This window comes from Diplotaxodon limnothrissa, linkage group LG15 (genome assembly GCF_057381915.1).
Source record: "Diplotaxodon limnothrissa isolate DT_005_m linkage group LG15, D_limnothrissa_male_GT1.1, whole genome shotgun sequence".
Classification (NCBI taxonomy): domain Eukaryota; kingdom Metazoa; phylum Chordata; class Actinopteri; order Cichliformes; family Cichlidae; genus Diplotaxodon; species Diplotaxodon limnothrissa.
In genome coordinates, this window is record NC_140610.1 from 4,364,914 (window position 1) to 4,389,303 (window position 24,390).

At 42.4% G+C, this 24,390-nt stretch overlaps 1 protein-coding gene across 1 annotated transcript in view; it reads right to left on the reverse strand.

Moving 5' to 3' along the window:
- The window catches only part of klhl29 (kelch-like family member 29), a 262,126-nt gene that overhangs the window by 36,850 nt on the left and 200,886 nt on the right, over nt 1-24,390 (reverse strand). The window contains exons 10-11 of the mRNA XM_085372331.1: nt 11,133-11,315; nt 7,132-7,312 (exon numbers count right to left, since the gene is read on the reverse strand). Coding sequence (XP_085228457.1) covers nt 7,132-7,312; nt 11,133-11,315 — 364 coding nt within the window. The remainder of the gene's footprint in view (nt 1-7,131; nt 7,313-11,132; nt 11,316-24,390) is intronic.

The window sequence follows — 24,390 nt, forward strand, 5'->3', positions numbered from 1 at the left end:
TGAGAGACCTTGGCTGTTGCTGGATGAGACATCATATGCAGACAACAAATAAACACACGCACATGTGTGCATACATATGTACATATACTCAAGGAACACACAAGCGCAGGCAGAAACGCAGACTCATGCATAATGAAAAAAGACTGGCTGCGTGTGTAAACAATCTCTGCATCAATCAGTCTACGAGAGGAGCAAATCAGCTCTTGCTGTCGCATCGTTTCGTGCCATTCTGCAGCCTTCACATACAATCCCCACCAGCCATCTGCATATTAAACAAGGCAGCTATTCACATACACTGACTAATGATTTCTGAATGTTATTAACTCTCCATATTACAAGTGTACTTCAGATGTGTGCAGTTCTTCTTCCTTGCAGAGGCAAGAAAAAAAAGTGTTTGAGTTACAGCTACCTTATCTCCAGCAGCCAGGATTTAGTCCTGCTGCGGACTGGCTGCCTCCCCGTTGAAGTCTCTACTATCTTTGGAGTTTTGGCCCCACAGTTACTGAGCTGCAGTAGAGCCAACTGCGACTCACAGCAGGGCCACACCTGCCAAATCTAGTGGTTAGCTGCAAAAATCAAGGATCAGCAGTTAATGGAGCTCATTTATCAAAGCAGAGAGGAACAAATGCTTTCAGAAATGGCCTGGAAATGATCTGAATAATCTTCAGCTGTATCATTTCCTGGCCTGTGAGACAAATGCAATAATTCATATGTACACTCTATTAAAATATCACATTTTAAGTGCTCCCCCCCCCGCACCCCCTCCAACCACGATGTAGCACGTGAGATATTATAGTAGTGTAAGTGATAAACAAAACAAAGACGCGGCTGATTTGAACTGCGGACGTCCTCATGTAAGTTCAAAAGCTTAAAAAAGCCCAGTTTTACTGCTTTTACAGTGGAAATAATTTTTTTTATGTCAACTTCAATTTTCAGAGGAGTTAATCTTTCTAATGGTGCCTCTGGCCTGCACCTTGTTTTTTTTTTTTTTTTTAAAAAAAAGCAATTTGAAGAATTAGAATCCTGTTTATGAGTCTTATGAAACTGCTGTTGTTAATCTGTCAAGCTCCTCACCAAGCTGTTGAGACTGTGTATGACTTATAGCATCTGTCTTTTGAGTTGATTTGACAGACCAGCTGCCTGTTGTTCACAAATCCTCCTTAATCTTTGAAATTGCTCATCCTTCCTCTGCAAAACAAAGCTGCAGTATTAAGCTCCAAAACTTGCCCCCACACAGTTTCTTTCACATTGTTTAAGCATTTTAAGAAAGTATTAAGAACTTTGAAAAACACATTTAGCGGGCTGTCTGTTACCGTGTGGCTTCTCGAGCTTCGTCGACTCGTGATAACCAACTCAAAGCCTGCGTTTCGCGACTCACATGAAATTCAAGCGAGAAGGACGCATCAGAGCTTTTGTTAAAGAATCGCCACAAGTGGCAATTACAGCCTGATTATAAGAGCTACAGGACTGTGTAGCAGTTGTACATCAGAAGTCTTATTGTAAACCTAGTTTTTGCTAATATTATTAATATTGCTAATACTATGAGCTACTGGTTAAAACAGAAGTTGTAATCCTGTTGCAGCAAAACGCTAATGAAATGGATTACAGTGTATTTAATGCTAAGGGATTCAGTTTTCTCCTGTGTGCTTGCTTCTTATTTCAGAATTAGAGGATATAGTCACGGGAAAACATCTTTACTGTTTCCTTTTATGACGGTAAGCAGAAGGCAGATGTTGAGCACCTCTGTAAAAGCAGAAGTGTTGGATGTTTGTTGGTCTTGAGCGTTCAGGTCTTATATCTAAGCTTGAGGTCAAGGTCACTGAGATTCAAACTCGTCTGAGGTTTTGGGTGTCCACGTCGCCGGCCTAGCAAGGTGATGAAAATACCCCATTACCCTTTTACGGCTGAGGTGTAACAACACAGCAGAATAAAAGTTCCATCTCAGAGTCAGAGACCTCAGCATGTTAAATCTTACAAATCATGACAGTACAATTTGAAAAAGACCAAAAAAACTAGGCTTATTTGGAAGGGTTGACAAGAGAAAGCCTCTTCTCTCTAAAAAGAACGTGACAGCACAGCTTAGGTTTGCAAATGTGTACGTGAGCAAACCTCAAGACTGCTGCAACAGTGTTTGGACTGTTCTTTGGACAGATGAGACCAAAAACCTTATACCAACTGTCAAGCATGGTGGTGCAAGGATGATGTTTGGGTTTGTTTTGCGACCTGGGCACCTTCCAATCAGCCATGAACCTCTTTGCATACCAAAGTAATCTAGACACTAACGTGAGGCCATCTGTCCGAGAGCTAGAGTTTGTCTGAAACTGAGTCATGCAGCAGGACAATGACCCCGAGCACAGCAGTAAATTTACAGCAGAATAGCTGAGAAAGAGAAGAATCAACGTTTTATAACGGTCCAGTCAAAGTGCAGAACTTAACTCGATTTGAATAGTTTGGAGGACTGTGCTCTCCGTGAACAAAGCAACATTGTAACAAAGAGTTCCTTCACGACAATGTGAGAGACTGATACAGAAAACGAGTACTCCAAGTTATTGCCGATAAAGGCAGTTCTCCTAAGCTACTGAAATGAGTGTAGTTAGTTTTTCACAGGACTGCGTCGATCCTGTGAAAACTGCTTTTCACATGACTGTAAATCATGTTGCTCAAGTTCTCCAGCACAGCCGTGAGGTCTAGCTTCAGGCGGGATACAGGGGTTTTTGTGAAGTTGTTGTTAATAAGTGAAATTAATCAGCTGACAGTGAGACTCAGTGATGTAGTTTTAGTAGTGCATGACAAAGCGACTAATTAAAATGTCTTTGTTATCACATTATTCCTTCATTACTTCACTTTCCACTAAAGACAAATTATACTCAGAAGTGATATGTGGTTCCTGAACAGGTCTTACAGCTCAGACTATTTAAAGCAGGGTTTTCTCTAAGTGACAGGAAAATTGCTGAAAGGTGTTTATAATGTGGCTTAAATATGAACACTCATGCTTATGGATGAGTTAGCTGTATCACCACTCACTCTTTTAACCCTTTAAGACCGACCATAGAACCAAGTCTGCCAGAGCTTATAGTATATTTTTACATGCTGTAGTTCCATTTTTGGGAGCATTTCAAGTTGATATACATCAATACAACCATTACAGCCCAAATTTTAATAATATGTCTGCATTAAGTGCATAGTAATTAAATAAATTGCAAAAACGTGCAATAAACTACCAAAAAATTGAAAATCGTTTTTGTTTTTTTAACATATATTTCTAGTTAGAGAGATTTAAGAGGCTTATCCCTCAAAACTGTAAATACAAAAACTAGTTTCCCACCACAGGAAATTTATTTTGAGTGTCTTCATAGTTTTATTTTTGAAATACACCAATTTTTATATACTGCAAAAAAAAAAAACCGAAAAGAAATATTATAGTGCAAATTTGCAAAAAAAACAGCATATGCATCAAAATAAACTATTTCCAGCAGTGCAATATGAGTCCTAAGCATCCCAGAAACGACACAGAAAGTCATAAAGTTAAGCATAACTTTTAAAAACACAAGTATAGGCTCATAAGGCCCTGATGGTAAAAAACTACATTTCCGCCAAATGACGTCACTTCCGGTTTCAGGCAGGACATGGCGGACATGTGATAGTTCACGCTGATGGACGTAGGAAGTGTTACGAACAGCTGATCGGATCGGCAAAGCGTGTTTCTGGAATATTATGTTTTTGTTGCTGCAAGTACTTTTTATGCAATTTTTGCAAAGCTATATATGGAAGGAAACTGTGACCGAGGACAAGCTGATGGCATAACATGTAAGTACAACTCCTCCGGTTTCATATGCAAAAAAAATTATTGCGCTAGCTTACGTGGTTGCAGTGCTACCGGGATTTAAAAATAGTTACGCAAAACGGAGCGTGCCCGCTCCGACCGGCTTTAAAGGATTAATTGGATATCTACAAGGACATATTAACTATTATTAATATTAATATTATCATTAATATTATTATTATTTTATTTATTGATTTATTTTACTTATAATCTTCATATTACCTCTATTGTTCTTCAGTAATTGCTTTGCAGTGAATATAGCTTCATGTCCCAGTCTTCAGAAATGTAGCTGCAGCTCACACTGCAAATATCTGCCAGTTGGTTAATCAACCTTTTAATCAACAACACTGACGACAAAGACATTTGCCAGAAGTCAACACGCCCAATCGGAAAATTAAGCGACTATAGAAATAGCACATTTTGATTGGAAATCATTAAGATAGTTTAAAACAAAACAAAACAAAATCCCTGCTGAAACTTTAAAAATATAAGAGATATACAGATGCACTGCAGCATAAACCATCCACCAGTAAATAACTAAGTATAAATGGGTGGGATACACAGTGTTAGCCATGAAGTTAACAGTCAGTTCTTCAAGTTGACAAAATGGACAAAATGTACTTTAACAAGGGCCAGAGATGGCTAGATGACAGGGTGACAGCATCTTCAAAATGGCAGGTCATGTGAGGTGTACCCACAAAAGTGTTCGAAGAAAGGGCAACTGATGAACTGGCAACGAGGTCATAGACACCTAAAGCTAACTACAAGGCTGGTGATTGAGGTGTAATGGCACAGAGGAGATACTGCAGTGAAAAAGAAGAAAACAGAAGCTGGAAGACGGCCATCCTCTGAGGACAGGGAGCAAATATGAATTGAATATGCGAAATGTATTTATAGTGATCCTCCAGCAAGTTTGTGAAGTGAGAGGGAACATTTTTGGAAAAATGTCATCAGGAACATCCACAACAAGAGGAATATAAGAAACACACTCAAAAAGCTGGAAAGCTGGAGACAGTGATTAGCTCCTGAGGATCTGCACTCTTTTTAACTTATTATTCTGTAATTGTTATATTTCCCCTTACTTTGGCAGGAATAATGGACTGGAAGAACTTTGATATGTAACACATGCTTTTCCCATTTATTAATTATTTGTTTTAAAACACAAACAAATTAAAGTAAGACTGTCAGAAAGCCTGGAGTACTGTTGCTTAAGACCACAAAGTCTGGCTTCCTGGAAGCAAAATGTAAAGAAATAAGGGGCAGTTTAAGACTTTCTACGAGTACTGTAAGCAAGTATCTTTTAAAAATAGCTCTTTTAATGCATTCTGGCCCTTTGTCTAAATGCAAATGAAGTTTCAGGTCACTGAAAACATCGTCTTCCTTTTCTTCTTTTGGAAAGCTTCTAAATTTATTCTAAAACTCTGTTTTTGGAAACTCTGCTTGCAGTGTGGAAGCGTAGACAGGACAGAAAAGAAGACTTATGGCAACGATAACAGATACCCTGTTTGCTACCTGGCCAGGTCTTATCAGTCGAAACATGTCTTTCCCCGAAGCACCCAGCTGCTTCCTGTTTACGGTGCATACCCCGCTGTATGTGAATGAATGAAAAGTGTGCAAGAGCGCTTCGTGCAGCTCAAGATCATTTTTGTTATAAGACAAACACACAAAAAAAGACGAAAAAAACAACAAAAAAATGCTGTCATGGTCAAGGGTTACTGGGACGACCACAGGCAAGTCTGTCTTTGATATTCCCTCCACATGCTACCACAGGTAGTTCTTTATGTTGACCCTTTTTAAACACATAAACATAAACATAGGAATTCTGGCCCTAGTATAGTGAACCCTTGGACCTTGTGACTTTGTTACTCGTTCCACATAACAGTCTTAAAAGGAGACAAAATTAAAACCCGGGTTGCTTGGAAACAAGCCCGTTGATTGCCTTGACAATTGCTTCAGAGACCTGCTGGCGTTTATATGACATGGCCAGAGAAAACAACCTTGACCTCGTGCTACAAATGCCTCGCCTCAGCGCGCAAACCGTGCATTTCCATATTAACTATTCAAACTTCAGCTGTTCTGTTTGGTTTTGTGTAGTGAGTGTGTTCGTGTGTTATTTCTCTGTAGCTTGCACAGTCTGCTACAGCGCAACAGTGGAGCACTAACAACAAGCAGAGGAGGCCTCTGGTCGTTCTTGGAGAGAGGCAAAGTAGGTTAAAGTTTCACGGTGCTGATGATTGAGTCCAGTTGCTGTGGGCCTCACAGAAGCTTCTCATGATTGCACAAAAACACACACCAGGGCAGAGAGTGAGAAACGTGCACGGGCACATCGCACTGTGAATCAGTGATTTCTTTGGAGCCTCGAATGCCCTAGATGCATCGGCAGCTCTCAAATTAAGCAGCTCAGAGACGGAGGAATCAAATGCGTTTCCATTACGGGGCAAATATTCCATCTCCCCCCTGTCATAACGACACTGTATGGCAGCATTATGGGGAAATATCAAATTAGGCTGTTTCATTTGGAGGACTGTTGTGCATTGCGAGAAGCTTCGGAGATCAATTGAGCTGCTAGGTAATGAGCGACAGCGGCCTGCTCTAATATACTCAGTAATGTTCTTTTGATTGCTTTGGTTAATCTTGCTCTGTCGAGCAAGGGAGGCAACCCTCCTCTTCTCCCCGCTTTGTAACACGCTCATCAGCCCAGGTTAGAGGGTAAACTAAGAAATAGGGAGCAGTGTTAAAAAAAAATCAAAATGAGATCAATCAAACTATTAAATCTGGATAACGTCTGCACACGTTCCGTGCCACTAGGGATTCATTATACTCCTTGACGACGTCGCCTATTTCTGGTTTCATGCTGAAGACTTTCCATAAAAGAAGACCCAGCTGAACAGGCCACAAAGTACGACCTCCAGATAAAGTCTCGCTAATGTGCCGATGCCGACGTGGATGGAATCAGACGCATTGTGCCGCTCTGATCTCAGAAAGCAAATCGTCTCACTCGTGCGCCGCTCACAAACACGAGTGCTGCTCCGGGACACCACTCACAGCTGTGACCATTTTAATATCCCCCGGCCCAGATTCACTCCTTTGCACCTTTTTACTCTAAGAAAAAAAATGCTAAGAAACCTGTCTAACCCCTTTTGCAATATGCTGCACCGCACTACTGCATGCCACACCATCTGCCATGTTTTGCTGTGCAGTGTGAATATTTATTTGCTCGAACTGTACTGCTCAGCATCCCCCTACTGACCGCGCTGATCAAGCTCTGACGCGGCAGCCACGACAGAGGTGCTTTGCGTAACTTTTACCTCTCCACGTGGTCCAGGTTCCCCGATACGCCCAGTCCGCCGATCGTGTACAGCTTGCCGTCGTACACCAGGCTGTTGTGCCGACAGCGAGCCACGGTCATCCGGGACACCAGATTCCAGTTGTCCAAAAGAGACATGTAGGACCACACATCAGCCACCATCACACCTGACTCTGTGCCACCTGCAATGCACAAAAAAAAGGTTTATTAGAGTTGATAAGCAGGGCGATCAAGAGATCTGAAAGAAAAACAAACACGCCTCCTTCAGTTTTCCTCTGTCGTAGCAAAAATGGGCTAAATCTTCTGCTTTGGTGTATTTTAGTCGCTGCTGGGGTTTGTGGAACTACTGCTGTGGCAATTATAGGGCTGAAGATTAATGACTGGTTAAAACCAGACCTGTCAGGTGCTTCAACAAAGTGAGAAGGTGCTGAATGATTTCATCACTATCAAAATCATCCACGCATCCATCATTATTGTCATGTTTATTATCTAAGAGAATGTGATAGTCAGATTTCCTCTTACTACCGGCTTCATCGCAATTGTGTTCAACAAAGAAGTAAATAACCATCGATCTTCTCTTTGACCTCGGCTCAGCGGACCGGTATTTAATCAGCAGCCTGAAGAACTGTGTTGCATAAGTGATTCACCCCTGATTTCACGACATTTCTCATCTCTTGGCCTGGCTCTCCTGTGCCGTGCTTTAAGGTGCCTCCCATCTCTTGAACTCTATTTCTATGAAGTTCCCTAGCGGTTTATTTACTGTACTCATGCTTTCCAGATGGTAACCCTGAGAAATCAGACACCCACATGTATGTCCCAGTAAAGCTCGGCGCCGTTGATGCATCACGTCCTACTTTGCTTAAATTAAAAACTGGATGTCCAAAAATTTCCTGCTCACGACTCCAAATTAGAGGTAATTGCAAATGCCCCCTGAAGTCCCCAACACTTGTAGCACTTAATAATCTCTCCGCTAGTCTGAGTCCCTCATCTAATAATGTTCAAAAAGAGCTCCACAACCGAGGTGTTATTTATGACTGTGTTATTGTCTAAGCGGTCAGGTGACGGAAAGTTAGTGCTGCTTTGGCCAACCGAGACAGCTGACCAAGATCGGGTTATTCCTTCCTTGCATACTTAGAAAAGGTCACCCATGCTTCTCTCTCGTCTACACTTGACTTCTGCAATGCACTTTACTCTGGTATCGGCACGTGAAACATTTAAATAATGCAGCTGTTACAAAATGCTGCTGCCAAGATTTTCAACACACAGTAAGCGAAGCAACCACCTCACAGAAATCCTCTCTTCAGTGGTTACCCTGGAGTTTCAGATTTGATTTTAAGGTTTTACTGCGTGTTCAAAAAGCCTTCAGTGCTCCGGCTCCTGCCTATATCTGCAATCTGTCGACTCCCTACGAGACCGTCCGCTGCTAGAGATCCACACCTCGACTTTTTACCTCTGCTGCCCTGTGACCCTCAAAGTGTGGACTTTACTGCCTAGAGATGTGAGCCAGATAAACTCTGTATCCTCTTCTTAATCTTTTGCTAATACTTACTTTTATTGCGTTTCTTATTTTTATTACACAATTGCCTGTATTTATCCAACGTCTTTTACATCAAACACACCCCCAACTGGTCATGGCAGATGACTGCAGTTCTGCCAGAGGTTTCTTCCTGTCAAAAGGGAGTTTTTCCTTCCTGCTGTCACCAAGTGCTTGCTCACATAGAGTCATCTGATTTTACAAAATAACCGCCGTGAGGCAACTGTTGTGTTGATTGGGTGCTATCTAAACGAATTTAATGAAATTGAGTTTATATCTAATATAGTGGTTTCTTTTTACTTCTATTACATGTATTTTTTTTGTTATTTTTTAACACTTTGTAACTTTCCGAAAGTGCCATAGAAAAGTTTTCAGTCTCCTTTCCCACCAAATCCTTTATTTCAAACTTCACAACTCAAACACAAAGAAAAAGTTGTGTCACAAAAGCTGGAAAATGAGAATGACTGTGTTTCCTCGTGCGATTCAACATCAATGAGATGTGATGAAAGCACAAACAGGGGCTCCTTTACCTGCACAGCACCTGCACCTATTAGATTAGAAATAGAAATGAAATAATTTCAGATTAAAGAACTATTTCTGAATTTGATTTTTAGCCCTTTATATTTAATAAAAGTCACTCTTAAAGTACATATAGAAGTTCCCCCCACCCACCCACCCCTCCAGTCCCCAAGAGGAACAGTGGCAGACTTGGACAACTTGAACCGTCAGAAAGTTGTTTGCTGCTGAGTCATCCAGCCAGCCAAGAAAACTGTACTTGTTTGAGCCGTCTTCAGAGCAGCTCTCTTAGCTGTGTTATTTGACATGTGACACCAGCCGTGATTCAGTGACCCTGTTCAGAGTGCGAGGACGGTTACAGGCCGGAGCCTGTTGATTGGCTGGCTAGAAAAACCCTGATTTCCCCACTGGCTGTCTGACTCCCAGAGGATACATGCAGACCTGTTCCAATGCCCAAAAACACATTTACATTTATATGAAAAGAGGGAGAGGAAAAGGTGCATGCAGGAAAAAGAAAATCCCGTTGCATTTCCACTGTGTAATATGAAGGTCTGAGTACCGTGTGAGAATCTCGCACAAATGAACCATGGAGGCAGAAATTCAGTCTGCTGGTAGAGAAGCAACCTAAACGTGTCTCATTGTGGGAGTCGCAGAGCGCACAGTGTGCCACTATGGAGCAAAACAAAGTGCAGAACGCTGCAGCAACTACAGAGCAAGACAGATAGGAAAAAGGTCTATTAAAAAAAAACCCAAAATCATTTTATATAAAAACGACTCCTCTAAAAAGACATTTGAGTTGTCTGCAACACAGGGCCGAGCAACATGTGACTAAGCTTTGAGGTTGGCCCCCTTTTAAAACTCTTGAACTGTTTCATAAAAGGTCAGAGAAGAGACCAGCGGCCTGGGTAGATTCACTCGGCCAAATCAAAGTAGCCACAGAGGAAAAACATCTATAATAAAAAGAGGTCACAAATGTCAACTTTGAAGACAACTTCGTGACCGTCTTTAACTCACGTTTGGCTTTCCTAACCTGACGCCGTAATGTGCTCATAAGCATTTATACAGCTACAGGCTGCGTCATAAAAACCAAGAAACAAGTTTATATGCGAATTCTAATCTCGCCTCGAGGTCCATTAAGCCGCTACCCTGCAGCTAATATAGCACTATACGGTCTACTTCAGCAATTTGCCTTGTTGCTCGTCTGTGCTGATTAAAAAGTTGAAGTATGCATGCTGAAGTTGATTTGACCACTGCGTTTGCTGAGATGGAAAATGAACTCTGAAACTGAACTTGAGGTGGGATTTTTTTTTGTTATTACAGCTCGTTGCAGTTAATGGCACTAAAGCACGTCTCAACAGATGATGTAAATGACACCCCCCCCCCTCCAAAAAAAAATCCATTAAGTCTGCCCTTACCTGGGTTTGACAATAATCAATATTGTTCCACACAATAAATCACGAGAGGAACTGGCTGTGGGATGATGAGAGTCTATAGTTATTTGAGCTAAACATGCTCACAATGATAGAATTTAATTCACGCTTAGTAAATTTTTTTTGTCAAAGGCCAAAAAAATTAATAAATAGAAGAAAAGTAGCTGAGTGTGTTCCATTAAGGTCATAAATTCAGTTTTGAACTAAAACCTGACCTGTTAATTTAACCTGTGAATCATCCTGTGTCAACCAGAAGTGATTGGGCTAAATTTCAAGGGAGTATTTCAGAGCCAAACCTGGCTGTAAAGTACACGAGTAATCCCAAAACACTCTCATGGGAAAAAAAGTTTACTTTACTTAGACGTTTAACAGTTTAGTTTATTTACACATTTAAGGATTACCCTTTCAAAACTGCCCTGTTATTAAGTCCCTCTATCATTTTTCCATCTCCGGCCCCACACCACTGAATGTCTGTGACAGCAACGCCACAGTTATACAGCTGGAGTGGACAATTTAGCTCACCTGACAGGTAGATGTTGTCTCCCGCCGAGATGACACTGAAGAACTCGCGGTCGTAGAAGGGCAGGCTGGCCAGTGGGTACCACTTACTGTTCTGGGGGTTAAAACAGGTGACTGCTGTCAGAGAGCGCTGGTTCATCCCGATAGCCTGACGCCCTCCCACGAGAACTATCACCTCCGCTACACCTAGAGGACAAAGAAGCAGGAGGAGGATGGAGGAGGATGATTGCGGTGGATAAAGGAGGGAAAGAGGTGGGAGAGAACAGGTCATCAGGAAAGGTTTCCACCAGTAAATAGAGGCCAAGACTGAACCAAAGGCTCTTTGTGAAGCTCTCAGTGCAGCGGTAACCAGCAGACATGTTTTGTGGCGTGCTGTCTGGCTTTTAAGTACAGATAAAGTATACGCATTGCCTGCTTAAAAAAAAGTATTTTTCACATGAATACTGAGAGGTGATAGAAATAAAAAGTTTCTTGTTCTGAGTCAATACGTTTGTCGGAAAACAAAAGAAAATGCAAAGCAGGAAAGTTTCCTCTTGGTCGCAGGAAACTGCTGATTTAAATGTTGAAATTTAACTCAATTACCAAGACTGATGGTGCTGCCATTCGTTTAGTTGCCTCCCAGCTCTCAAATTCTTCCTTCCCACGTGTACTACAGGCGCTTGCCTATAGATTTGCCCAAACACACACACACACACACATGCACTCGTAGTGAAACGCGCACCACTTTGGCATGCCATAAGAGAACTGCATATTGAATAGGAAAATCAATTTGTGTACATTTGTATGTGAAGGCGGGGCTCGTGTGATTAAGAAGATACTTGAAACACGTTCAATGATTATCCCTGTAAGAGCTCACCGGATCTCTGCTCTCAGGCATCCACACGCACACACAGAGATGGTGGATAAAGACACCAGTGATCCAAAACACACAAACAGGTTGGCAGGCTGCCACATGCGTGTCTCAGGTCCTCTCAGTCTTCGGCGGCGGCAGCAGCAGCAGGTTCCAGAGAGCAGGCAAGACGACGAGCCGACAGACAGAAATGAGCTGTGTTTGTAAGCAGCAGGCAGGCAGGTGGGCAGAGGGAGGCGAGCCAGGGAGGGAGAGGAGGATGATGAGGAGGAATAGAGACTGTGCGAGAGGAGAGAGAAATATGGAGGAAAAGGGGGGGAAAGGTGGAGGCAGGCGAGCTAATCTTCATACACTCCAAACCAGGGCGAACCCCTGGTTCACCTGCTTGGATCGATACTCTTCCTCGCGTGCACTCTCCCGACAGGGCACATCCTCAGGCGGCCGTCTTTTCCTTCTGCTTCTTCCTGTTAAAATTATCCCCTTATCGTTTCTTTTCCCTTTTTATTTCTTCTTAAAATTCACTTGTCTTTCAATGCTGGTAAAAACAGAGGGCTTTTCTCTTGGAAGGGGAACAAGGGTAAAAGACGGGGAGATACAAAAACTACAATGGGCTTTGCTGAAGCTGAGCAAACAGACAGAGCCAGTAAGCGCTGCCTCAGACATATCGTGGACATACAGCTTAGACTTAGTGGACAGCTTAAAGCCGGCTGGCTCTCCTCCAGTGAGGTTTTTAAGAATGTGCTCCTCCGCGTGGGATGCGAAAGAAAGCGATGGCTCGAGAAGAAATTGTGAAAGTGTCACCGCAGAGATGAAGGTTTTGGCATTGTGCAGAAGACGTAAGAGTTTTGCACGCTGCCGCCCGCTCTGGATGTGTTTTAAAGATTTGCAAACTTGAAGTGCAGTTTAAAAAAAAAAAGATTTAGTCTTGAACTTGTTCCCGTTGCACTTCAAGCCTCAATCGGCCCGAGACCTCCAACAGACCCTGGGCAATCAGCTAGTAAATGAGCGTGCAATTTTATAGGACAGTCACGGTTACAGCGGCGGTTCTTTGCCAAAAAAGCAAAACAAAAGCAAACCAAACAAAAATAAAAGTCTTTGTCTTCCCACTCATGAGACTCCAACCTTCACACACTCACAGATTAATTATACTGACACTATTCTGTTAGTTCTTCCCCGTGATGAGTTTGTTGCTATTACTCTACATGCTTGTACTCCATTTCTCTTGATCACGTGTTATTTTGCAACTTTACTGGACTGTAAACGTGCGACTCTTTTCCTCGCCTTTATAGGATTGAATTTTTCATCTCTTTTCATCCCCCTTTTCCTTCATCTTATTAGCTGTTTCACTTTTGTTGATATTGACTGGCTCCACAGACTCCACAACAAAGACTTTAACTGAACAAACACACACATCCACACATGTGCAATAACACTAAGTGCAATAATCTTTTCTGGCATCGTTGTATTTTTACTCAGTTGTATATAGCATTCGTATTCTATTTTTATCTTATTGTATATTTTTATTCTATTTTATTCTACTGTATATAGTATATTATTTTATTCTATTCTGTACAGTTGTGTACTGTATTTATTCTTATTGTATTCTAATTTTTGCGTCATAACTTTTGCACTGTCCACTTCCTGCTGTGACAAAACAAATTTCCCACGTGTGGGACTAATAAAGGTTATCTTATCTTATCTTATCTTAATTAACTTGGCAAAGTTTCTGTGTCTATGCCTGAGCCAATTTGGGATTTTCTTTCTTGTGTGTGCACATCAATCAGTGTTGCACAGTTTAAAGGGCTCTTTTAAAATCTACGTAGGTTTGTATTGTTCAGGAAGACATATTCCATTTAATTGCATCTTAAGACAACGCGGACGATGTATTAAACTGAATTTCCTGATATCACGGGTATGTTTTTGCAGCTGGAATTCTAAAATATGACGATCGAGCTCAACTTTAATAAGACAAACAAATGATTCCACGTGCCGAGTCAACGTGCCTAAGTGGATGCGCACCTCGGGTCTTTATTATCATCTAGTGCACATGCGCAGGGTTGTTCCTGGTAGCTTTCTGCTTGGCCAGACACGTCAGGGAGAGTACACATCTGGGCGCTGACGCTGCGGCGCACCTCTGACCTCTGAAGCCCCGAACGCATTCTCAAGCCCGCATAAGCCGACGCCGGCCTGTCAGAACGCAACGAAACACGAGTACGGCAACCGCTGACGGGGAGTCGTGGCATCGGCTCAGATGGCTGGTGCGTGCGCGCGTCTGTGTGTGTTTTCGTTTTTTCTCAGACAATGAAGCCTCACAGGGATGGCTGTCAGTCAGTGTGAGGTTTGATACCAGTTAGGTGGAGGGATGAAGGGATGGAGAATCGAAGGATAGAGACGAGCGGTTGGGGATGAAGGGATAACCAAGTTCTGACAGCTCTCCTTTTTTTTCCTTGACAGAGTTTATACCCGTGACTGCTGGGGGAGAAAATGCCTCCTCCTCCTGATAGTTACTGACCTTTTGTTGCATTGTTGGTATACTTTCCACCTGACTGTATTTAAGGAAATAAAAACATCAGCTTAACTCAAGGTTTGAGTAACAAACTGCTTTATTTGTGAGTGTGTTTAATTGATTGGACGTTCTGTCCTCTTATCTGTCAAATAACACAAGTGACAATATCAGCTGCATCTGGTTTGGACCTAAATCAGATCAGTTTGGTTTGGGAAGTCCTCTTGAGAACAGGGATGGTTAGGAGAGGTTTTTAAATGTGGTTGCAGATCCTGTTTTTGGTTCCAGTGGGGACCAAGAACATGGTGAGGTAGATCTATTATGTCAAAAGTAGTGGTGCACAAGAGTTTAAACTGGGATGGACGGCTCTATCCAAATACTGACAGCAATGCTATCAATGTGAGGCCGTGTGTCAGGTGAGCAGACGCACGTAGGCTGTAGAGAGAGAGCATAATGGCAGAGGGAAAGCGGTACAGAGAGTCCTTTTAGTCTTTTTTCATTATGAAAGAGCTCACTGAGGTCACCGTCTTTACAATCCGACTGCTTATGGAAACCAAAGTGTCCTCAGGTGGCCATGAACAAGAAATAGAGATACACAGTGACCCACACTGGCTTCAGTGTTCAGACCTGCTAGTTTGGTGGTTTATCAGTAGTAGCAGTGATGCAAACTACCAATGACAGCCCGATCTGGACTTCACTCTGAGCTGCTATAGTTGCATTTTTACTAAAGGTCGCTTATTCAGGATACACAGAGAAACATGTTGATTCATTTAGCTATGTTGGTGTTCCTACATCATCATAACAATGTTTGCTTGGCTAAGTAACGCCATGGCAGTTATAAAACATGGAAGCTTCCAGGTCGTAAAACCTCAGCCAACACGGGAATTCCTTAAAACCTGGTTTCTATCTGAAGTCTGTTTTTGCAGAAAGACTTCTGGTCCCATAGAAGTGCACGGGGGGTTGATCTGATATCCTCGTGTTGGTGTTGTTCCAGGATCAACATTGCAAGTGACCAATCAGAATGTTGTGACGTCATACTTTTGCAACTTCGGGAAAAACCGGCGTAAAACAAAAAACTGTACTAAAGCTGCGTGAAACCCCCTCTGTCCGCCGATCAACGGACCCTAACGCTAACCCTTTAATAAACAGTAAGCAGAATTGATATTGTCCTTGCAACATTGGAATTTCATAAATGCACGAATGGCTTGGCGCGCAAAAGAATAACGTCACAACAATGTGATTGGTCACTTGCAATGTTGAACCTGGAACAACATTTTCATGATGGTCTGGGAACAACACCAACACGAGGATATCAGATCATCCGTGCACGGGGAGGTCTGACTGCAAACGTGTTTCTGCTGAGTTTATGGTTTATGCAAATCTTAAAAATAAGGACTGTTTTGTAAATCTTGGTCATACCTTGTTTTAAAATGAAGGATTATCTTCACTATTTTGTATGGCTAATGATCTGTCATCATAAGTTGTTAGGGCCCCTTTATACCCGCCACGCTGTACCTGGTGAACAGCACCATACGACAAAGCTGACGCTAAATTGACGCCATGTCCACTTTCTCTAGCTGCTATCTGCACTGTGATGCCACCCGTCCATTCTCTTCTGCTTATCCTCAGGCTACGTCCACACTAGCCCGGATAGATTTGAAAACGGCGTTCAGTCGTTTTCACAGAGTTGTGCGTCCACCTTGAAACGGTCGAAAACGCTTACGTTCCAGTACTGCGCATGCGCGAAACGCAAGAAGATTCGATCTGCCTCATTTCTGTCTGCCGTTTATTTACTTTCCAGCTCATTGAAACGTCGGGGCAAAATGTCAAGGAAAAGCACCGAGTTTTTTAAATGGACTGACAATGAGGTGGAGTTGTTGCTGCGAAAACACAGAAGTACAAAGTTGCAACAGTGAGTGAGAATGAAAGAATTTAAAGAAAAGCTATCAGGAGCATGTACAGACTGCTATTAATCTTTAAATTGAGAGCAAACAAAACAACTGCTGTATAATGCCCTCCGCTATCTTAGTTTAATTGGTCACATGACTGCATCACATGACTAAAATGCGCCATCATTTTCGAAAAGTCTCCGTTTTCGCTGTCCACATTGCCACGCGAAAGCACCGTCTTCAAATGTATTCGTTTTCGAGAGCGTTTTCAAAACGCCGTCTCAGTGTGGACGGGAGGCCACGACGGAGAGAAAACGATGTGTTGTCAAACGAAAACGTGTTAGTGTGGACATGACCTCAGCGTAGGAGCTGGAGCCTATCCCAGCTACCATAGGGCGGGATGCAGGGTACTCCATTCTGACACAGATACCCACAGAGATACGGACTCACATTCACAAGGGTAATTTAGAATTACCAATGAACCTAACCCCAGCAATGCATGTTGGCTGTGGGAGGAACACTGCTTGCTGTGAGGCAACAATGCTAACCACCGTCTTGCCCTTGCACTGAAATGGCGAGCATACATATATGTGGCTGTGTGATAACATTACCGGTGGCATGCGAACTGACCAGCAGGGTGGGTATGCCAGGGCTTTCAACCAATGACCATGCAGTTTCACTAAGACAGTGGAAAAGCTCATCTTGAGGCTTCAGAACTGGAAACCAATAGGTGACATCATGATAGCTACATCTACCATTTATTAGTACATTAGCAGAAGCTAAGTCCCTCTTAAATGGAGCTAATGTTCATCAGCTAGACAGAGATTTTTGCCCATCAGAGAAAAATATCAGTTACATCTGTTTGGCATTAGAAACACAGACGGCAGATGAGTTTAGCAGCATGGCAGAGAGCGAGCATAAAGAGGAAAAACAAGGTGACGGGAGGAGGCGTATTGTGTGGCAATACAAAAAGCTCCAGAAAAGGATGTAGTCTGAGGGATGGGCAGGCTTGTGTAAGAGCTGATTCTCAAATTGAAGCCCACCCACGTAGTATGATGTGACCACACACACACACACACACACACACACACACACACACACACACACACACACACACACACCTGAATGTTTCTGTGCATCACTTCCACCCATCTTTGACGGGAGCACACGGCCCATGCTTTACCCCATGCTGGATTCTCGATGTGGATGCAAACACACACACACTTGTACACAGATGTATAGTCAGCAAGGCTGATATGAAGATAAAGATAGAATGAGAAGACTGTTTTTTTTCTCTTTCCCTGCATGCACAATGGGTCTTATATCACCTTTTTATTGGTCTCCTTGGTCTCTGCCTCGTGCTGCGACCTGCCTTTCCTTCTTTCTCTGCTGTTTTTTAACCCCGTGGCAAACATCTCTCTCATTCTCTCAACCTACGGGAGACTTTGCCCTCTCTCCTGCTTTCTTTCTCTTCCGTTCTTTTTCTCTTAAACCCCAAGAGTCTTTGCTCTACCTTCCAACGTATTCGCCATTTCATCTTCCTTCAATGCTTCCTGCTCTTTTGCCTTGTGCACTTTTTACCTTTCGCAGCCTTTTATGACCTTGCTTTAACCAGGCATACTTTGCAGCAGAAGGGCCACAGGGGCATTGGAGGTTCGGCTGGGTTGAGTCACAGAGACAAAAACAAGGGGGATAGAAGTAACTCAACAGAGTGGAACTTGAGACTTTAGTTTCAATACAATCCAGACAAGCTGTACTCTCAATATCTAATTACCAGTGTGTACTACAGTACAGCACCGAAGAAACAAATCTCAGCTTTGAAGTTCAGGTACTAGTACTAGAGTGGGTCACCTGGATGATTTATTACACTTGCCTGACCTCTCAGACAGACAAGGTGAATGGATCACCCTCCGAGTCCCACCCAACGTTCACCATGGATACATCCAGATGTTCGCTCGCTTGACTCTTACTGACATCCAATTTATAGCTTGTAAATAAATAACCATTTGAAACTGTGAACTGTGACGCCCAGTTTATCTTATCCTTGAGCAATACCTACATTTGAAACATTATCTATGCAAGTTTCTTTTACATGCAAAACATATACAGCTTTTTAAGGTATTTTTGTATTACGTTCCTCAGAAGTAGAGCTACGATATGGTGCGACTAACTAAAGTTTCACGGTTGCAGATTTTTAAATGTGTGAATTTTGCTTCTTTTCCTTTCAGTAACTTTGATAATTTAACAGTTTGGCCTGTTGATTGGAAAAGCAGCATTGTGCTTCTGACTTGAGCTCTAAGATCAATTTTTATACTTTTTTGTGTTTTAAAAAAACTTATTTAGGCTACCAGCAGGTAGTCCACATTGAACTCATTCAGCTGTCATTCGGGCTGTCATTCGCTGCCTGACAGCTTAACCACCAATCAGAGCATATTATAACATACTTCAGGCAAGTCCAATTAGCTACTGATTTTCAGTCCAGTTCTTGTGTAATTTGGCATGCCCATCTTTTCTCCCCGTTTCCCTTCCTAAAGAACCCTTTTTGACAGCCACCCCTCCAAAGTGATTTCTGATGAGGCTTTAGTGAACTGTAGGTAGATCAACTGAACTTCCAGATGGATCTCTCAGGTCTTTGATGGATATTTTTCTTATTTCTTAAGTACGTGACTTTCAGATATAGTTCTTTTATTTTTAAGGCCTGTCATCATTTCTTTTGTAACGCACTTTTCCAGCTGTCTCATAGTTTTTAAGGACACATGGCTCACCAAGCAGAGCTATGCCAAATGTTCGACTACTAATTTTTGGGGAATCGCTCTGCTGAAATTCATTGCAATTTAGTTTTATTAATGGTGCCAAACCAAAACAGCATTCACCTCAACTTGCTTTACACTGTAAGGTAAACTCCTACAATTGGTCGGCATGAAACATGAAATTTCCCACTAGTGGGACTAATAAAGGTATCTTATCTTATCTAATCCTTCTCTCATGTCTTCCTTCTCTCACCCCAACCGGTCGCAGCAGATGGCCCCGCCCCTCCCTGAGCCTGGTTCTGCTGGAGGTTTCTTCCTGTTAAAAAGGAGTTTTTCCTTCCCACTGTCGCCAAAGTGCTTGCTCATAGGGGGTCATATGATTGTTGGGTTTTTCTCTGTATCTATGAAGTGCCTTGAGGCGACTTTTGTTGTGATTTGGCGCTATATAAATAAAATTGAATTGAATTGAAAACCCCAAGCATCCCCTATGAGCGAGCACTTGGCGACAGTGGGAGAGAAAAATTCCCTTTTAACAGGAAGAAACCTCAGACGGAGCAAGGCTCAGGGAGGGGCGGAGCCATCTGCATCGACTAGTTGGAGTGATGCATGATTGCAACATAGTAATTGTTGTGGACTTTGATGTCCTTCATAAATAGTTACTTACTGTAGTTGAGTAGTCTTAACACTTTCACCCACCAGTGTGGGGCGCTATTGCCGAAAGCTACTGATCTGGTCATTAAGTGCACTCAATTCAGCTTGAAGAGATTTATTACTGTACACAACACATCTTCAGTAAATTACACTATCAAACATTCTATTTATATATATTTATATACACGATCTGCTCTGAAAATTGATTTAAAGCACTTCTCCACGTTCTCTTTTTTATATTAACTGTACATTTTCTCCTTAATGCTTAGTAGAGGAGGTGTAAAGTATGAAAACCATATAATTTATAAATGAGAACATTGCTCAAATAACTGTTCAGACTGTAAGATTATGTCAATTTAAGCTCTATTTTCCATAAGTCTCTCCCTCTAAAACCTATCTGCTTTGCAGCCAGACATAAATCATAAGACTACACAAACGACAACCATCTCGTCTAGTGTGACAAAAAAAACAAACAAACAAAACAAAACAGGGAAAATCTGTTTTTTTGTTGTTTTTTTGTTTTGTTTTTTACAAAAGCGTGCATAGATATATACATGTGTAAATAATATACATTCATATAGAGTTTAAGTGCAGAAAACTATGAGGATGAAGACTTTTTCTCATTGGGTATCACAGTCCCACTGACAGCCGCAGAGCAGTCTTCTCTTATCTGAGCCGCTTCTCTCCATTCTCTCTCTTTAGCATTTTTCCCCCTCCGAATCCCATAATTTCTCTCCCGGGGTGTTAATTTGCTACGGTGAGGATCAGAGGGCCAAAGGGCTCCAAAGGAAAGTCCAGGGAGGGTGCAGTGAGCGTGCTTGAAATGGATCTTGTGTCCTTGCGTTCATGCAGTGTGTGTGCATTTTATTGTCTGCTGGGCATCTGTTGACTGAAAATCTGCAGTGATGGCTGGTCTCCTTAGAAGGGAAAAACAAACGTCGTGAAGGGTTTAAGTGTCCTCGAACAACACTTAGAGGCTCAGTTCACCTCGAAATCCCCTTCCACAGACCGAGCTAGCTACACTGCTAGAGGAATGGGCAATGAGAGCTTCACATGTACAAAAACTGGTTTCTGTGTGTACAATAGAAATCATTTATAATATTAAAATGATCTTTTCTATTAATGATACCGGTGACTACTAAGTGAACTGTAGTTAGCATCTTTTTGCCCGTGCTTACAACGCACAGGTGGAAGCGAGTGAAGATCCTAGACATCGAGCAAAATAGCACCGTAATAAATGTTGCTCATGTTTGGGATGAAACTTTTTAGGTTTCTTTGCTTTTTAGCAAGCGCTGCACACTGTTGATGCTGTAGGGGAGTGGTAGGAAGGCACTGAGGCGCGAGCATAAATGAGGATCATATCTTATTTTTTAAACTTTGTTTTGTCCAAATTTTCCCAATAAAAGAAAAACATGTCAGTTCCTTTAGAATTCAACATATAGTGGATCTAAACCTTCTGGGCTGATGATTCGATGAACTTTCCATCCAAATGCCTCAATCTGCACCGTCAGCACACGCGACGACAGAGCCCAAAGCAGGCTCACCCCATCCCTCCTGTTGAATATTGGATGAGGCTGATGCATCCTTCCAGCCTCGCAGCAGGTACAGCAGGTCAGAGTACCAGATGTGGCATGAACGATGCTGAGACTGATCCGTGCTTCTGTAAATGCTGTTCACTTTGCTCGTGAGCACGAACTGCGGCTCAGGAACAGGATGAGTCAAGGTTTCTGGCAGCGGCTGGGGAAGCAATCGTTCACTCGTTCCCCTCCTCCCTTGCCCTTTCCCTCCCTGGGAGCTCGGGCTGGCAGCAGTCACAAGTCAAAAGGACAAGTGGAGGGAACCTTAATTTTGGCTGCAGCCCCCGCAGACACTCGGACCAGTGGTTATCTCTTCTGGATTTACTGCCTCCATGTTACATTTATGAGCCGGGACAGTTGTGTTTGCTGAGATTTTCACTGATAAGCCCAAAGAATATCAAAAAACTCATACTCCCAATTCTCCAGTGCATAGCTGCATCTAAGTTTCTCTCTTCTTTGCTTACTTGTTCTGTCTCCTTCTCCCTCCCTCGCTCTCCCTCTCCCCCTCCTAAAATACCAATCTCAGACTCCAGAAATAAAATCGGAAGAGGAATCTGCTGAAGGGCACTCTTCGCAGAGAGCGATTAAGACATTTCTGGCACATTCTCCTGAATCCCGTGTTTCCGGTTTGAGAGGTGAGGCAGAGTAATCTCATGCTGCATTGGCTCTACAAGACAAACCATGCTGAATAATTACAGAGCAGGACAACAATCAACAAAGTCCTGACATAAAAAAAAGGACCCAGCAAAGCACACAATTGTCTTTCCAAACTGCTGACAGCCTCCCAGTCGCCATCACTTTTGCCCAATGGTTAGCATTGAGGCTGTGCATCCACACAGAAAGATGACAAATAAATTCAATTATTCCACCAAAAAGAACTGCTGTCAGCAGTGATGAGGAAGCACCGGAGGGGGATCAGCGATGCGGAGTGGTTTATCAGACCCGAGCCAAAAGCAGTAGGTGGCAGACTTCAGAAGAAAGTTATCTGATGATCTTCTATGCTCTCTTTACAAGCTGTGAGTGTTGTTCTCCTTTCTTTGCAGTGGTGGCACGCTACGACTACTCTCCAAGGATCTCCTGGCTGGCGGAGGTGTGAACGAGTAGATGAATGTCACGCCTACGGGCCTTTAGGACCTCGCACAACAGCCTGCTTTTATTGTCTCTAAACTGTGGATGCAAGTCGCACTATTTGTGCTTGCTGATCTAATAAAATCCACCCATTTTAGACCGCCACCACTAGCGCAGCATTTTCTGGCTGGCCTTATGTCGCAGGAATGTAAAAACGGTCAGTAACAATTTGCTGTGAGCTTTTTCTTACTTTAAAAGTATGTAATCTATAATTACAACCTCCTTTTTTTCTGGCATTAAGGGTGACAAAAAAAGCTAAACCTGCGACACTCACAGTCGCAAATGTGTCTACAGTTGCACTTTTCTAGCTTTAGATACATGAACGCTTGATTACAGATGATGAAGTGGACAGAGGGAAAGGCTGGCTGAGAGTGCAGCTACTGTTTAAGGATTCCCTCCCACAGTGTATGCATTTAAAGTTTTAACAATGTGAGTGTGTGTGCGAGTGAGCAAAGACAGAGAAACAGTATGAGGCGAGCAGGACCCCTGCGTCTCCTAGTCATTACAGCTCATTTGTCTGAGTGCTATTCCACTTGGCTGGGTTGAGTTAACAGTTTGCCCTGGCGCTCTCCACCCTCCTCTGAGCCGAGCACAGTGACACATGTGGAGAGAAGGAAATGGGAGCATAATGTATGAGTTTGTCTCGGTGCACGCACATTCGCACACAGCATGCACACAAAAGAAAACTTAGCTTGCTGCTTAATAGCAGGCAAACGCAAACTGTATATGGATGTCAACACTCCTCAAAGCTGGAGTGCAACTCATACGACTTAAGGCAAAAATGTTTGAGGGCAAAATTTGCAGCACCGGCGGCTGTTTAATCCCCTCCCGATCCCCTGCAAAGTCTAATGACAGCTAATCAGATGCACATCCACAGTCTAATTAACCAATTAGCAGCTAATGGATTCACATACACTACACAAAATGCCACGGATTCATTACGAGACACCCATAGTTTTCACTTTACCCAAGACTTTTTGGGCCAAATGTGAAAGACAGAAGGCAGTTAACGCAAAATGCACAGATGCAGCAGCAAACCGAGGGAAATTAGGGGTGACAAGAGGAAAAAAAAAAAACATTTAAATCAATGGTGCACATTATGTTTAAAAAAAAATGCAAAAAAAGAAAAGATGCAACATCGCTATCTGTGCGCACACATTCACGCAGTAACCGAGCGTATTAACACATCTAATTTTAAATCTGCATTTGTATTTGAAGATCACAGAGAGCCAGTTTCGATGCCGAACACATTTTTTGGCTCCTTAATTAGCATCCAATGAAATTAAAGTTCTCAGCTGAAGAATGAACTTCATGTCACGGTTGTGATTCGGGTTTCACGACTTTTGTCTCCAGAGGAAAAAAAATGAGCTTTGCCCTAACGTCGTCCAGTATCGTTACAAACAGATTGATCTTATTGTATTTTTTCCCCATCAACACAGTATTATTTACTCTGCAAAGAGCAAAACAAAACGTGACATGCCAGGGCTTGTCAGAGTGACTGATTAACAATCAATAAAAACCGAGCAATTAAGTCCAAAAAAAAGAAAAGCAAGAGAAGGAGAGAAATTACAACATTGCAGCACAGCAGGATTCTACATAAAGAAAAACCTGGCAAAAACAAGACAATTAAGGGATGTGTGAAAACCATCTGGCTGCTTCTGTTTAGCCACAATAGAAATAACTTTTTTATTTTTTTTAGAGCTTGCAGCTAATGGAGCAAGTACTCATTAAAATGTCTCACTTTCTGTTAAACTTAAAAAAAAGTTCCTGCTATTCCATCTTATAAGCACACTGCAGCGTGTATCTTCATAGGCCATTAATATTCTTATTAGCGGTTAGCTTACACTTGTCATGATTTATGAGCTTAATTCAGCAAAACCCTGGAACAAATGAAATTTCACAAGCACATTTAG